This window comes from Marmota monax, unplaced genomic scaffold (assembly GCF_021218885.2).
Source record: "Marmota monax isolate L192 unplaced genomic scaffold, Marmota_monax_Labrador192_F-V1.1 WCK01_AAM20220418_F8-fsc00009, whole genome shotgun sequence".
Classification (NCBI taxonomy): domain Eukaryota; kingdom Metazoa; phylum Chordata; class Mammalia; order Rodentia; family Sciuridae; genus Marmota; species Marmota monax.
Genome location: NW_026694710.1, coordinates 22,767,217 through 22,781,736, shown reverse-complemented (window position 1 = coordinate 22,781,736; position 14,520 = coordinate 22,767,217). Strand labels below are relative to the sequence as shown.

The following is a 14,520-nucleotide window of genomic DNA, read 5'->3' as shown; positions in this document are numbered from 1 at the left end:
GGGAAAGACGGAAACTCAGAGGGGACTGTGGAGCAGGAAGGCCCGCTCAGCTCTTTCCACAGCAGGTGGAAATGCTCCCTGAAAGAGGCAGGATGCCAGAGGAACCCCGCCCCACTGCACAAGCACAAGTCCCCAGAGAAGCCTTGTGTTTTTGATAGGTGTTTGTTGAATAAATATTATTCAGTTGAGGTTTCTCAAATCTCACCTCCCTAATTTGGGCTCCTGTTATAAAAGATTGCCTGAGGTCCTGCAGCCCACTCAATATTCGGTTTTAAACTTGACCTTCAGGTTATGTAAACCTCCAAGGAACTGCTCATGTGAACGCAGATTCCTTTGGTTCCTCGTAGACCTAATTTCTCAATTGCATCCTAGTTTCGTACTGTATTAGTCTGTGATGAGCATAAAAGCAAGAGACGTTCTTAATCACATTCTCTTCATTAGCACACACATGAGATGTTTCTTGCAGGCCTCAGGACCAGAAACTATGAGGTTTGTAGCAACTGGCTTGCTTTGATTTAATGGAAAACATTATTTCTGTAAGAAATTACTTTTCCCTCCTTCCTTTGGCTGCAAAGATCTTCAGGGCAAACTCCTGCCCTTCATCGGGTGTTGCAGAAGACCATGGTGTGGCCCCTGTGACATCTTGCTTCCGCTTCATGATTTTCTTAAACTCTTGTCCTTTTACCCCAAATGCCCTTACCATGCCAAAACGTGAAGCACACAGCTGTGAGTTGTGTCAGAATGCCCACATCTTTTGTAGCCTCACTCATGAGAGTGTGCTCAGTGGAAGCACTGTTCCTTAGTATCTGCCCAGGACTCATGCATGGGGGAAGTGCTAACCAGTCCAGGACAGTCTCTCTGGGATAAAGAGCCCGGAGGAGCAGGGTCCTGTCTGCACCTGACCCCTGTCCTAGCCTATGGGGTGGTAAGAAGAGCAGCTGACACTACCCTGGGCCATGACTGACAGCTTCCTGACCCAGCACAATTACGTCCCCACTGAGATCCCTGGCAGAGAAGTCACAAGTTTCCCAGCTCTTCAGAGTAGCAATTTGTACTTTCTCGTGAATTGAATTAAATCAATCAGGACAGTCATTCAGGGCCAGCTGGCCCGGAAGGAGCAAATGAGCAGAGAACTACTAGGGATCTGCTCTGGCCCTCCTCATCCAGGAAAGCAGCTCCTCCGTCTAATTCAGGGTTCAGTCTGACTTCATGTTGGGACATTGGCTTGAAGAGTGTGGTCATTTGATGACATCCCCAGGGGGCTCTGTGGGCTCTCTTTTCTCACCCAAGGCCAGCGTTCTGGTCTGAGACTCTCTTGGATTCCCCAAATATGCTTCATACCCCTTGGGTCATCCTGTACCCACCCACCTGGTGTCCTCAACCCTCCTGCCTCCCCGTTGCTTCCCAAACGCTGTGTCCTTTGAGATCCACTGTCCCTGACTCCCCCTGGGCATCCCTCAGGCCACCTTAACCTCACTGAATTGTTAAAGCACTTATTTTCTGTCCCTCTCACCAGGACACTTAAATTAAAATAGGCAGCCTTTGAAGACTTGTTTGGTGCATGTATACCCTTTCTTTAGAGAAGGGCTTGCCTTTTATCTTTCTCTCCCAGAATACATCTCTATGTTCCCCATCAGTACAGAGTTTTGATATACGATTCTAAGCGGTGCTCCAGAACTTTGCATTCATTCATCTCACCCATCACCACAGCATACAGTCCAGATTCCACGCGTGGTCCAAGAGCCTTGGTCTCCCCATGATACCTGCCGGTCTCTTTGACAAAGCTTCTCTGCTGAACCAAGCTCCAGGCTAGCTCCTCTAGTCTCAGTTGGGTCCTGGCCCCTGGACTTCTGTGTTTGCTTTAGCATTGTTCAATTTCAGCAAAATCTTCCAAAGTCAGTGTAGCCAGGATCCACCCCCCTCCATGTTTGTTCACCTTCCATATCTCACTGGGCTCCCCATCCTCCACCACTGCCCTCTGGGGTTGCCTGCTCCCCCTGGCCTGCCTCCAGCATGATCCTGTGGGGTCAGGTTAGCCCAAAGTCTCCTCATCTCTGATGTTTCCTTTCAGTAATTTTGCATCCTGTGACTCCACCCTGCTCCTAGGCTATATATCCCCACTTTTCCTGTATTCCGAGTTGAGCCCATCTTTTTCCTCCACTGCAGTAGACCCTGTGCCCTTCCCCCCCGTCTGGAATAAGCCCAGTCTCACTCTTCTTTAAGGACATTGTGAAATTGTTTCTTCAATGCTTTCTCCCCCTTGAACTCTAGTGAGCGCCCCAGTGTGCTCACCAGACCCATTTCCTTTTCCCATGGGCACCAGGCTCCTGAGTACTTCCCAGTGCCCTCTGTGTTGGGTGAGCATGGCAACCAGGATGTGCTGGGTGTGACTGGTTCCATCCAGGCTGGCCCTCTGGACCTGCATGCTCTTGCTTTGCCTTAGCCAGTGGATGCCAGTGGATGCCCATGGCCCCTGGGGATAATAGAAGCCATTGAGTAAAAGTGAGTTAATGTTTGGAAAAAGACTTTCTTCCGTCCATCCTCCCTGGATTGTGATGTGAGAAGTAAACTCTGTTCTATTTCACCACTAAAAATTTTATGGTTTATTCATTATAGATATTACTCCTGCCCAATTAAAACCTCCTTTTTAGTTTCTCTACACCATCTAGGAACAAAGCCAATCAACAAATTATAAGCTAGACTGGTTCCTGCTTCCCCCAAGGCTGAGGCAAGATTTTAGACTCTTGATTAGTCCTGTCACCCAGCATATTGCAGAGACCAGCATATGGTATGTGCTCGGTGGGTGAACAGCTGTATCAGAGCCAGCACAGGTACAGGGGAAGCCCAGGACCAGCCCATGGTAGGATCTTAAGTAGATGCTGGTATTAGCTTTTAGTTGCCGTGATAAAATATCAGAGGAAAACAAAGGAGTAAAGATGTCTTTTGGCTCACATCTCAGAGGTTTCAGTTCATGGTTGGTTAGCTCCATTGTTTCTGGGCCTGGACTTAGGTGGAACATCATGGCGGAAGGTATGGGGGACCAAAGCTGCCTCCTCGCAGCTGGGAACCAGAGAGAGAGAGAGAGAGAGAGAGAGAGAGAGAGAGAGAGAGAGGCCATGGAGAAGATATATCCTGATATACCTTTCCAGGGCACATGGCACATACCCAGTGACTTACTTCCTCCAACTGGCCCTACATCCTACAGTTTCCATTGCCTTCCAATAATGCCATCAAATTATAAATCTATCAGTAGATTAATTCATTGATGATGTCAAAGCTCTCATGATCCAACCACTTTTCAGGAGTCCCACCTCTGAACACGGCTGCACTGGGGACCAGGCTTTTAATATGGCCAACGTTTCAGATCTAAACCATAACAACTTTGGTCTCCTTCATTGCTAAGTGAACTTGAACCTGACCCTTCCTCTTGCTGGACCTCAGATTCCCACCAAAGTGGCCCACTCCAAACTCATTCGGGTCTTTGCATCTTCCTGCACCTGAAGGATAAGTTGGTGCTATAGTTTGGATCTTGACTGTCCCTCAAAGGCCTATGTACTAAAGGCTTAGTCACCAAACTGTAGTACTGTTGGGAGGTGGTGGAATCTTTTAGAAGTGGGCCCTAGTGGGAGGAAGTTATGTCATTCGGGGTGCACCCTTGAAGGGGTCATTGGGACCCTGGCCCCTTCCTGTCCCTGATGAGGTGAGCAGCTTTACTCCACTGTGGGTTTCCGTCATGAGGTGCTGCCTCACCGTGGGCTGGGAAGCAATGAGCCATCTGACTATGGACTGAGACCTCTGAAACTATAAGCCTAAGTAAACCTCTCCTCCCTGTAAGTTGGTTATCTCAGGTATTTTAGTCACGGTGATGGCAGGCTGACTAATACAGTTGGCTTCTTAATGAGAGTCACTTTCTAAAAAGCAAAAGGAAACTGCTCAGGAGCTTTTAACATCAGCCCCGGAAGAGTTATGGTTCTGTCGTGTGGGTCTGTGGAGAGCCATCCATCACCCACAGGCACCAAACAGCTCCGCAGAACAACTGACTGCTGCGCGCCCCTCAAGGAAACATCTTTCTACAAATAACAACATTCCTTTGAAAGTTATTTCCCAAAGGGAAGTGAAGATGAATTATGTGTGGTCTAAAGCCCAGGGGTACGCAGACAGGCAGAAGGCAATCACCCCAGCCCTGTAGCCATCCACCTGGACACGGTTCCCATGCCTACAGGAGCAGAGCCCCATGACCAAGGCACATGGCCAATGCCCCTTGAGCTGCACTTCCCCACCATGTTTCCGGACTCTCCTTGGTAAAGAAGAAAGCCAGAAAACCTTGATCCAGGCCAAACCCGGGGAAGCAGAGCAGGTTTTACACCAGCTCCCACAATGCCGTTCATTCACCCCAAAGTCAGAACCAGTGACCTCAGAGTGCCACCCTTTTTCAGAGACACCTTGGCCACTTAAGTTAGAAATGGAGCCTCAAGACTGGAGTGGCAAGGCTTTCTCTTTTCTTCCTCCACCCTGCTCCATGGAGCATAGAACTTACTATTTTAGTCTGTAGGACTGAGGCCAATACAGAGTTAGGAGGAAGACGGGAGGAGCCCAGTCTCTGAAGACATCCAGAGGCAGAGCTGCCCACTGGCCTTGGACGGCTAACTTGGAATACAATAAACACCTCCTGAGGTTAAGCCCCGAGGACATTTTTTGTATGTCTCTTAGTCTTTAATGCTTTATCTCCTCATGGGGGCCAGCTTTGGAGTTCACCAGTACTGGAGTGGAGTCTCTGATCAAAGGCAAGAGGAAGGCAAGGTGTGTTTCATGACAGCGGAATGACAAGTTCTAGCTTCAAACCCTGGCCGCCACGTTCTGACCAAGTGGCCCCAGGCACACGCCACCCTGGTAAGCCTTGTTAACTACTGTCACCCTGTGGAATGGGTATAACAGTGTCTACCCCAAGGAGCTGCTGGAAAGTTCCGCCCATGGCAAGGAGGTAGAAAATCGGCTCACAGTTTCTGGAGGGTATCTCCCCGGCTCAGTGCCCACAAATGAGATGCTGTGTTCTGGGTTTGTCTTTTCAAGTTCGATTTCGTGACCACAGTTTTCTCACTCAGTTTAAGTTGTTAACACTGGTTTCAGCTCTGTTGCAGGAACTTGTTCACTACCTTTTGGTCGTTTTTAAGTAGAACTTTTTCAGCATTGGGCTCTGCTGACATCCACCTGGCTCTCCTTCACAAGGGTTCTTCAAGCCTTGCTCCCTTTTGGCTGTGGGGCTCAGGTCACCAGGGGGTGACCTCTCAGTGAGAGGCGAAAGCCTGATTTCTCTAACAACATCCCAGGTGCATCCCGATGGCTCAAAGTTCTACTTCACTGATTTCTTTCCAACCCATCTGACATTTCTGGGGCTCAGTTTACCTTATCTACAGTGGGAATAAAGGCAAATAAGTTAGACAAGGTCCCGAAATGCCTGGCGAGTACCGGAGACTCGGTGTATGCTAATGGCTTTCATTTCCCTCACCCTGGGTCTTAGGACTTGCTGGTGGTATGAGAGAACCAGCGTTCAAGTTTGGGGCTGTGGTCTCACAACCCTGGTCTCCTATTGGTACCATTGCCAGTTTGTTTTTGCCTTGGAGAAGCTGGCAGGTACTTCAGATGCTATAAGACAGAGGGCAGCAAGTTGACTAGTGTGGCAGAAATGGGAGAGTCCACACCCCTCCCTGGCAGGAACTGAGAGAATCCTCAGGTCAGCCTCTATCCATGTTTGATGGAGAGGCAGGAACAACCTTCTTTACATTCCTTCCCATTACCTCTGAGTAAAGGGTTAGGAGGTGCAGGGGGCTTGACTCCATGGCTCATGCTGGCCAAGAAGGTAGAAAAGAAAGGGGGGGGTGGTGTAGAAGGAAGGGAAGAGAGAGAAACAGAGACAAAATAGATGTAAGTTATGCATTACTTGATGGTAGCTATGTTCTGAGACATGCATCATTAGGCGACTTTGTTATGTGAATGTCACCAAGTGCACTTACACAGACCTGAATGGCCGAGGTGAATCACTCCACGGGGTCTTTGATGCCAGCAAGAGCCCCAGTGAGCATGAGATGTGAGACTGCTGCCAGCAAACACGCATCCTGTTTTACAGCGCACCTTTTTATAAGCAGGAGTACTCCAGAATGTTGATACAAAGTATGGTATGATAAACACATAAAGAAGCAACATAGTTTATCATCACTATCAAGTATTATGTGCTGTACGTAATTGTATGTGCTGTGTTTGCAAGATTGGCAGTGGGGTAGGTTTGTTCAAACCAGCTTCAGCACAAATATGTAATACTTGATGCACAACATCACAGTGGCACCAGGTGATAGGAATTTTTCAGCTCTGTTGAAGTCTTATGGGGTGACCATCACGTATGTGGTCTTTATGTGGTGCATGATTGTATATGAGAGTCTATATGTTTCCTGTCTCTCTGAAGACAGAAACTCAGTCATTTAGCTTTCTTGGCATTTCCATTTTATTCACTGAACCACAATTCCCTGATCTGAGATTGTGAGTTGATAATTCCCAGGCATAGATAGCTACAGTAGAAACAGTAACTGGGAGTTTGAAGAAGAGGCCTATCGTTCTCATTAGGTGGCCCTTGGAAGTTCACTTGCCTTTTCTAGAGCTTGATTTCCTCATTTGCAAAGCACTTACTACAACCCAAGGCCAGCTGAGTCCTTGGGATCTTACCTTTTCATTTTTATTCAACAAAAAATCTCCCAATGCTGGCTTTTGTGTTTGTCACACTATGGACCTACAGCCACCTGGCTGAATGGAGGGTTGATAGTGAACAGGACAAGACAAACCTTACATGCTGTTACTCAGCTTTAATGAACGGGAGAAGCCTCCCTCCCACTCCTTGGTGCCTTCAGAAACCCAGATGGGACGTGAGACGGTCCTTGGCTAGCTAATTGACAGCAGCTTTCTGGTGGGGACAGTCTTGAGATCTTTCTGGTTGGTCCCACCCTGCCTTTTGTTCCTTCTGGGGCCTCAGACAGTGATTCTCAATAGAACATCCTGGAACTACCTGAACTGGCATCATCTTGGTGACACGAGGCTGCCCTGGCCTCACTCTAGGCCCGGGATTGACAGTAGGCATTTTAATTCTGTGACTCCAACATTCACTGGCTTTGGAGTTGATGACATTCCTTGGGTTTGCCGGTCTTGGGCTGATTTGGAACTCTAGCTTGTGCTGAAAAGAACGCGGTGACTCCTTAGCCCTTCAATTCGGCTGTCCACTTCTGGATTTGTTTCTGTCCACCCACGTTCCGCACATCCTGGACAGGACCAGGTGGACTGTCCTCTGCTCCCTCACTCCAGATGCTGAAGGATCTGCGAGGCACCAGCAGGGGGCACTGGATGCTCACTATTCTGTACCTGCCTTTCCTCCACCAATCCTAAAATCCTTACTAATTTTTCTTTTAAAAGTGGGAAAAAATCAGCCTTGAAGACTTCTTTCCTTAGAAAACTAGAAAAAAAAAATCAAATGTTCCTGGACAAAATGAAATTTCTTGTCTTTTTAATCAAATCAGCCAAAGTCTATCTTTTTCAGGGTTTTTATTGCATAGGGTGACCTACGACAGAAGGACCCACTTTCTAAATAAGGCTATCTTCTCCGATTTTATTCTTCACTCAGTGGGAGGAGAAAAACTCATGAGTTTATTTTATGGAAAAATATAGCTCTTTTCTCTCTGTATAAGCCTCTGAGAAGGTATTGACATTGACATTGACGGATTGCCCAAGTCTGAATATGTGTCTGTCTTTTACAGGCCTGGAGAATTTTTTTTTCCTAAGAATTTATATCTTGATAGATTGTTTCTAGTATACAAAATATATGTGACTGTAGAAAAATTGTAAGGCACACATATGCAAAAAAGAATAAAAATCACTACCGTGTCCATACCAAGACAGCCACTATAAATATGAGGGAGTTCAGTCTCAGAGCGATGCGCACTCCATCCATCCAAGGCTGACACTAATTAGTGGAGAGCCAGGATCCGGCACCACCCCCCATCTGCCAGCTTACAGGGCTTGTGAGAGTCACAGACCAGCTGTACCCTGGAGGGAAAGACTTCAAGCAGCTAAGAGCATGTAAAACAGGCCAATAGTTTTATTGAATAAAAACAGTTATCAAGAGGCAGAGTCCAACTTCCCTTCCTGGAAGTGCGGTTGACTTTAACGACTTGCTCGTAATCAACAGAGTGTGTTGGAAATGATGCTATGTGACTTCTGAGGCCAGGTCAGAAGCCACTTACAGCTTCGGTCTTGTCACTTGGGATGCTTGCTGTCTGACTTTTCCGTCTTGGGATACTCCCTCTCAACACTGCTCACTGCTCTCCTGAACGCATGTTGATAAGGTCCACCCAAGCCCAAGGTGCAGCCTTCGTCATCCAGGCCCACCCACCAGCCCACTGAAGAAGCCCCAGCAGACTGAGCCTTCCCACTGGAGGCGCAAACGTTAAGGAGTCTGCAGAGAGCCTTTGCCCCTGGTCACTGTCCAGAGTCCTGAACTGCAAAGCCCATGAGCACAATAAAGGGTTGTTAGTTTCTCTGCCACATAAAGAATGAAAACCAGAGAGGAGTGGAAAAGCAGCCCGACAGACAGACCCAGGCTGACCTTCCCAGAGCTTAGGAGGAAGAGGACCTGACTCACCTGTGGTCCTGTGGAGGTGAGGCCATGACCTAGGGCAGAAAAGAGAACCAATGTCAGTGTCTGGCACCAAGCTCCCTGGCCTCTCCCAAAGGGCTGTCATCAGAGGCCATCTGACAAGTCATCCCATGAAAAGGCTTTATGTTTGTGTGACTATAGGCTGGAAGAGACACTAGGGAAAATGTGGAAAATAGAAAAAGGCATATAGGAAAAAAAACACATTTTTGTTGATTCTCATGTACATATGTGTATGTGTATGTGTATGTGTATGTGAAGATGCTCACACACATCTAAACATAAACATATATGTATATATGTATATAAAATAATATAGAAGAATGCACAGGATCTTAGCCAGGTGCAGTGGCACACATCTGTAATCTCAGTTTCTTGGGAAGCTGAGGCAGGAGGATCAAAAGTTTGAGGCCAGCCTCAGTAACTTAGACCATGCCTCACAAAAACAGAAAGAAGTGGAGATGTGGCTCAGTGGTAAGGTGCCCTTGAGTTCAAGCCCAGGTCCATTTTTTTTTTTTTAAGAATGCAGGGTCTTGATGTTACAGATATATTCTCTTTCAATGTTATTCAAAACCATGATATTTATCAGTCCTATGATATTTTGGAAGAGGATTTAGTTCTCACTGTTTTTTGACTATTGTAAATACCATCGCCATGTGTGCTCATTCTTGCATTTTTAATCTCATCTCTGAATATTCCCAGGGGCAGACTTCAATCTAGTGCAGTGAACGGGCCACATAGCGTGGACATTTGAGGCTCCTTGTTGCAAGATACTCGTCTGCTTCTGAATGGGTTTTGTCAGTTCATAATACTTTAGTCTTATCCACAGAATATTAAATGACCATCTCACTGTGTCTCATCACCATTAAGTCCATATTTTAAAACCATTTGCTTCCTTGGCCCTTGGGTCCTTATTTTAATTCCTTGAATACTAGTGAGATTGAATGACTTTTTCAAATGTTTTGGGCCACATGGTGTCCTCCTTGGTAAATTCTCTGTCAGGCCTTGGACTTTCCAGCAAGGGCTCTGCAGATCACCATGCTCTCCCCTGGACAGTGTGCCTTTGGAAGCAGCCTCATCCTAGATTTCACAGATTTGAAAAGCCTAGAGGCAGTGGAAAGCTCCAGAGGATATGGCTTCCGTGGTCCAATTTGTTTGTGCCTTTGGTAATCCCTGGTCTTTGCAGTGCACATTTCCTTTGAGGCTCACCAAGTGCGTCACAGGAACAATTAATTGAGCATCGCAACACACATTGAGTGTAAATATTTATGAGGCCTGTTTGGTGGTTAGGATGTTGGGCACAGAGTAGTTAAGTGGTGAGGCCATGGTCCATGAATCCAGCTCACAGCCTACCCTGATGCTTTCTCTTCACCAGTTTCATCCTCAAAATAACCTTGTGGGGTACCTGTGACTGCTCCACTTTACAGAATGGGAAATAGGACATTCATAGGGCTTCACATTGCCTCGTCCAGGGAGCCCTAAGAGCCAGGGATTGGTCGCCAGCCTGTCTGTTCTCCTGCGTCGCTGTCCCCTCACCCCCAGCCCGTGGGAAGTGGCGAGTCATGCTCTGGAGGCCCCGTGCATCTGCGTCCTCAGAGCCCTTGTGGTTAGCCGCTGGCACCCTTTCAAGTTGCGTGAGATCTTGAAGAAATTAACAGTAAATCAGCCAGGGAGGAGTAAATCATTTACTTGGGGCCTGTGAGCTCTCTCTCAACACCTCAGACATATGGCCTCTTCTCTGACATCCTGGTCTTTGATTAAGGCCTCAAAAAGGCTCTTAGACTTGAAACTCAGACATGCAGATCAGAAAGGACATGCTTTTGTGATGTGTACTGTGAGCTCACTGTAAGTGTGGCTTGACATTCCATTGATGGAAGGCAGTGATTCCAGCTCAGGCTGCTTGTGAGGCTGAGCCCCGGGACTCGGAATACAAGGCAAGCTCCTCCAGAGAGTCTAGAATGAACTTGGGCTTTGACATTGACCTTCTTCTGACCTGGCTTACCTGGGTTTCCGAAGCAAAAGCATGTTAGAGATAACGCGATCTAATCTGTTGGTTTTACAGTACTGCTGGCAGGCTCCCCTGACCAGAGTCTGGGATGTGGAGCTGAAGTCCTGTGACATCCAAACACAGCAGAACAGAGGGAAGAGAAAAGAACATGGCTACAACATGGACCTCTGCATTTCTGTCTGGACACGGATCTAGGCTCATCTAGGTTCAACTCCAGCTAGTAGGCTTTTTTTTTAATAAGCCAGTTTGAACTATTTATATTGATTTTCACAATCCCCCTAATTCGATATTCTTTAAAAAATTTTGGACATATGAAAATCTGTAATTAGTTAATATGTACAATTTGATGAGTTTGGAGATATAACCGTGAATGGATAAATACTATAGAATATCATTTTTTTAAAAAAAATCTAAATCAACTCATAGAAGCAGAGGGGAAGGGTGGTGGCCCAGGGAGAGGGGAAGAGTCAAAGGCCCCAAATTTTGATTATGATAGACCAACAGGTCATGGGCAGCGTTCTGGGCAGCACAGTGCATAGCTGACAAGACAGTCCCCAAATTTTGCTCCTAAAGTAGATTATGTGCAATAATAATAATAATAATAATAAGTTGAGAGGGAAAGAAAGTTTAAGAGGTTATAGATAGGTTTATGGCACAGATTCCACCTGACAGACACTTATAGTTCTACTTTGGCAGATGCAACCAGACTTTACAGATTTGAGTAATAGGTAAAAAGGTGCAGTGAACAGTTTGGTCCCCTCCACGATGCTTAGTGTTTACAAGCCTATAGCAGCAGCTTAGACTGCAGAGTTGATGTCTGGAGCTTCCTCCCGTTTGCTGAAGCCATCTGAAAGTGGCTTATCTGATCTGATCTGCCTCTCTGCGGGGCCCCCAAAGTGGTGGTGCTCATTCATATGTCATATCCTCTGGGATTATGCACCCCGGGGCTCTCCGTGCGTGCGTCAGTACAAGCCAAGTGAATTAGCAGAGGAAGCATCAGCAAAACAGGGAACAGGGTTGTTATTCCAGCTGAGCCCGCTGCTGTGAGCCAGAGAGCTGGAGAAACAAGGGGGGAGGGAGAGGAGCAAGACTGGAACCATAGCCTGGGGCCTGGGGAAGAGGGAGTCTGGATGTCACGGTGCTGTCTGGCTGGTGAGTGGACATCATCTTGACACCGCAGCTGACAAGCTATCTGTAAAGGCTCTTTGCAGCTTGACAGCCCAGAGTGATGAATGAACGGTGCTGCTAGCGAACTTCATGGGGATTTGATGTGTCCTCTCCATGCTCCAGCAAGGCCATCGTGGTAGCAAGCTGCCTCTTGCAGGGAATTATAAGATGTGCCCCAGCTCCCTTTTGTCAACAACATCAGTAACAGCCATGTGCAAATGGGCCACAGCTGGATGGTGTCCTAGCACCCTGCTTCCTTTGGCACCTGGGTTAGAGTGAGCAGGTCTTCTTTCCTCTGCATTTCTGGTGTGTACAGACAGGTGTCAATGTCGTGCCAGGGGAGTTCAGTGCATATGAAATGAACAAAGCTGACCTCTCTGCCCAGGTCTGTGGTTTTCAATTTTTAAGGCTCATTACAAAGACAGATTTTTAATTCTGAATTATTTTAAAATTTTAATACTTTTAAATAATTTAATACATTTAATGATTTTTAATTTTTAAAGACTAGTAAAGTAAACCTGGCTCTCCCCCTATCTCTCTCACCTTGGCCAGGAAGAATTGCCTCGGATGACGCAGGCAGGGTGTACTTGCCTTCTACTGATCCATAGGAACAGAGTTTGGGTGGCGTGTTATTCCTGTCCCATAGAGACGGCACTCGGTCCTGTCTCCAGGGTCAAGTTCCTGGCATGGAGACTAATAACTCATTGCCCCCTCGAGTACGGTGTGTACAGTCCCCTCTGGATCTCTCCAGGTACCAAATGCTAGTCCAGAATTCAGCAGCAAACCCTTGAGAATGATCCAGGTGATTCACCCTGCCAGGCTTCCCTGCTCCCAACCCTCCAAGATGAACTGCTTAGCTCCACATCTCGTTTTAAGCTCTACCTCTGAAATTAAAAGGCTACTCCAGAATAAAGACAATTGATATTTCTCAGAGTCATTTTAAATACAGAGAGAAATGAAGAAAGATGTAAAATTTCCCTCTTCCCTTTGTTTGAATGTCCTCACTGCATTGGGAACTGAGTGCTCTCTAAAAGGCCTTTCACACAAGCCTCATGGCAGTTCTTGGTGGGCAGCATCTTTATCTCCATTTTAGGGCTCTTTTCTGGTGCCAAATGGAGCATTGAAGACATCAACTCACTCTTCTGTTTTGCAGATGGACTGACTGTGGTCAGCCCCCTGAGGAGCCATGGGTGCTGTGTGGTCACAGCCCTCCTGCCTGATGATAGGACCCACTGGCCACAGTCTCCATGCTCAGAGGGGGGAATTCGCAGGGGAAACTCAGGACTCAGATCTGGACATGCAGTGTGCCCTGAGAACAGGGCACCTGGAGGGCCACGTTAGCAGGCCAGTGTCATCAGGGGCCATGTGAAGCTTTGCCAGGCATGTGAATAAAGGGCGCTCAAGCTGCAGCTCAGAAAGGTCACATGGGATCACACAGGATTGATTGGAGAGCGAAGAACGGGGCTTATGGTAGACCAGAGAACAGGGCAAGGTGGAGGGCTTTCCTTGCTTCCCATGTGGCACCAAAGCCACCTCTCACCCCTGGGCAGGTCCCTGGCACCTGTCAGATGGAACTCACACTCTACAACTACAAGAGCACAGCTTGAATTTTGATTTCCTACACTGGTTTTCCTGCTCCTAACAGGGAGACCAGAGGCGTGCGTGCCTGGGACGTGGCCCGTGTGCACAAGCATGTTGCCGAATGAGCACGGGTGGGCTGGTGCTGGGTGAGGGGTGAAAACCACAAGCACGTGCCCAGGGAAGCATGGACCAGCCACCCGAATGAAAGATGGCCTAGAGAAGCACTGCTGGCCTAGTCTGGGTCTGCACTCAGACCTGTCCTATCCCAACAAGCCACTGAGCATCCACGTGTGGTAGGACTCCTCATGAATGCACAATTACTCTGCAATTCCCCTGGAGCAGCTTCTACATGTTTGTTCCATGTTGGAGACTGGACAGCATCTCCGACCCCACGTTACTTTGGAGCAGATGAAACTCACCCCCAGGTGGAATAGAGCCAAGTCTCATATTTAATAAGTGGATAAATGGGTCCATTCCTTCTTAAGGGCATCCCTGATTAGTTTCAAGAAATTTTTAAATAGACACATAAAAATTGTACACACTATGGATGTTTTGATATATGTGTACATTGTATAGTGTTCAAGTCAAGAATTCTTTTTTCTATATTTATAAAAAATATTTAGGGCATGCAAACACCTGCAGGGGCCGTGGAGAGAACACTGAAAGTATTTGGTGTCCCTCATGGCTGTGGTGGCTCACACCCTGGGTCCTCTTGGCTGGCGGAGGCCCAGCCTGTTCCCATCTCCTGGGAACCTGCCCTGCCAGAGCTATCTGGACTCCTCCCTCTTCTGAGCTCCTGTAGAATTTCCTGATTTAGTAATATACTTAGTAAAGCTAGAAAGTCACATATGATTTAATTTATTATTGATATCATATGCATATATTTTTGTTTTTTTCTTTTCTGAGTTGCATTTTAAGTTGAGGATAGCAAGTTTTTATGAGCTATAATATTTTCCAGATAAGCTATCAATGTCCCTGACAGATACTTAAAAATGAAAGCAAAATTCATCATTTTGATGGGTTCTGCTGCAGACAAATAAGAGTAGCAGGATGATTCGCCACGCCTAGCTTGACG

At 47.1% G+C, this 14,520-nt stretch overlaps 1 protein-coding gene across 4 annotated transcripts in view; it reads right to left on the bottom strand.

Moving 5' to 3' along the window:
• Clnk (cytokine dependent hematopoietic cell linker) overlaps window positions 1–14,520 on the bottom strand; it is a 185,184-nt gene that overhangs the window by 62,698 nt on the left and 107,966 nt on the right. For all 4 annotated transcript variants that reach the window (XM_058572404.1, XM_046423784.2, XM_058572405.1 and 1 more), the window contains one exon: window positions 8,678–8,706. In XM_058572404.1, coding sequence (XP_058428387.1) covers window positions 8,678–8,706 — 29 coding nt within the window. The remainder of the gene's footprint in view (window positions 1–8,677; window positions 8,707–14,520) is intronic.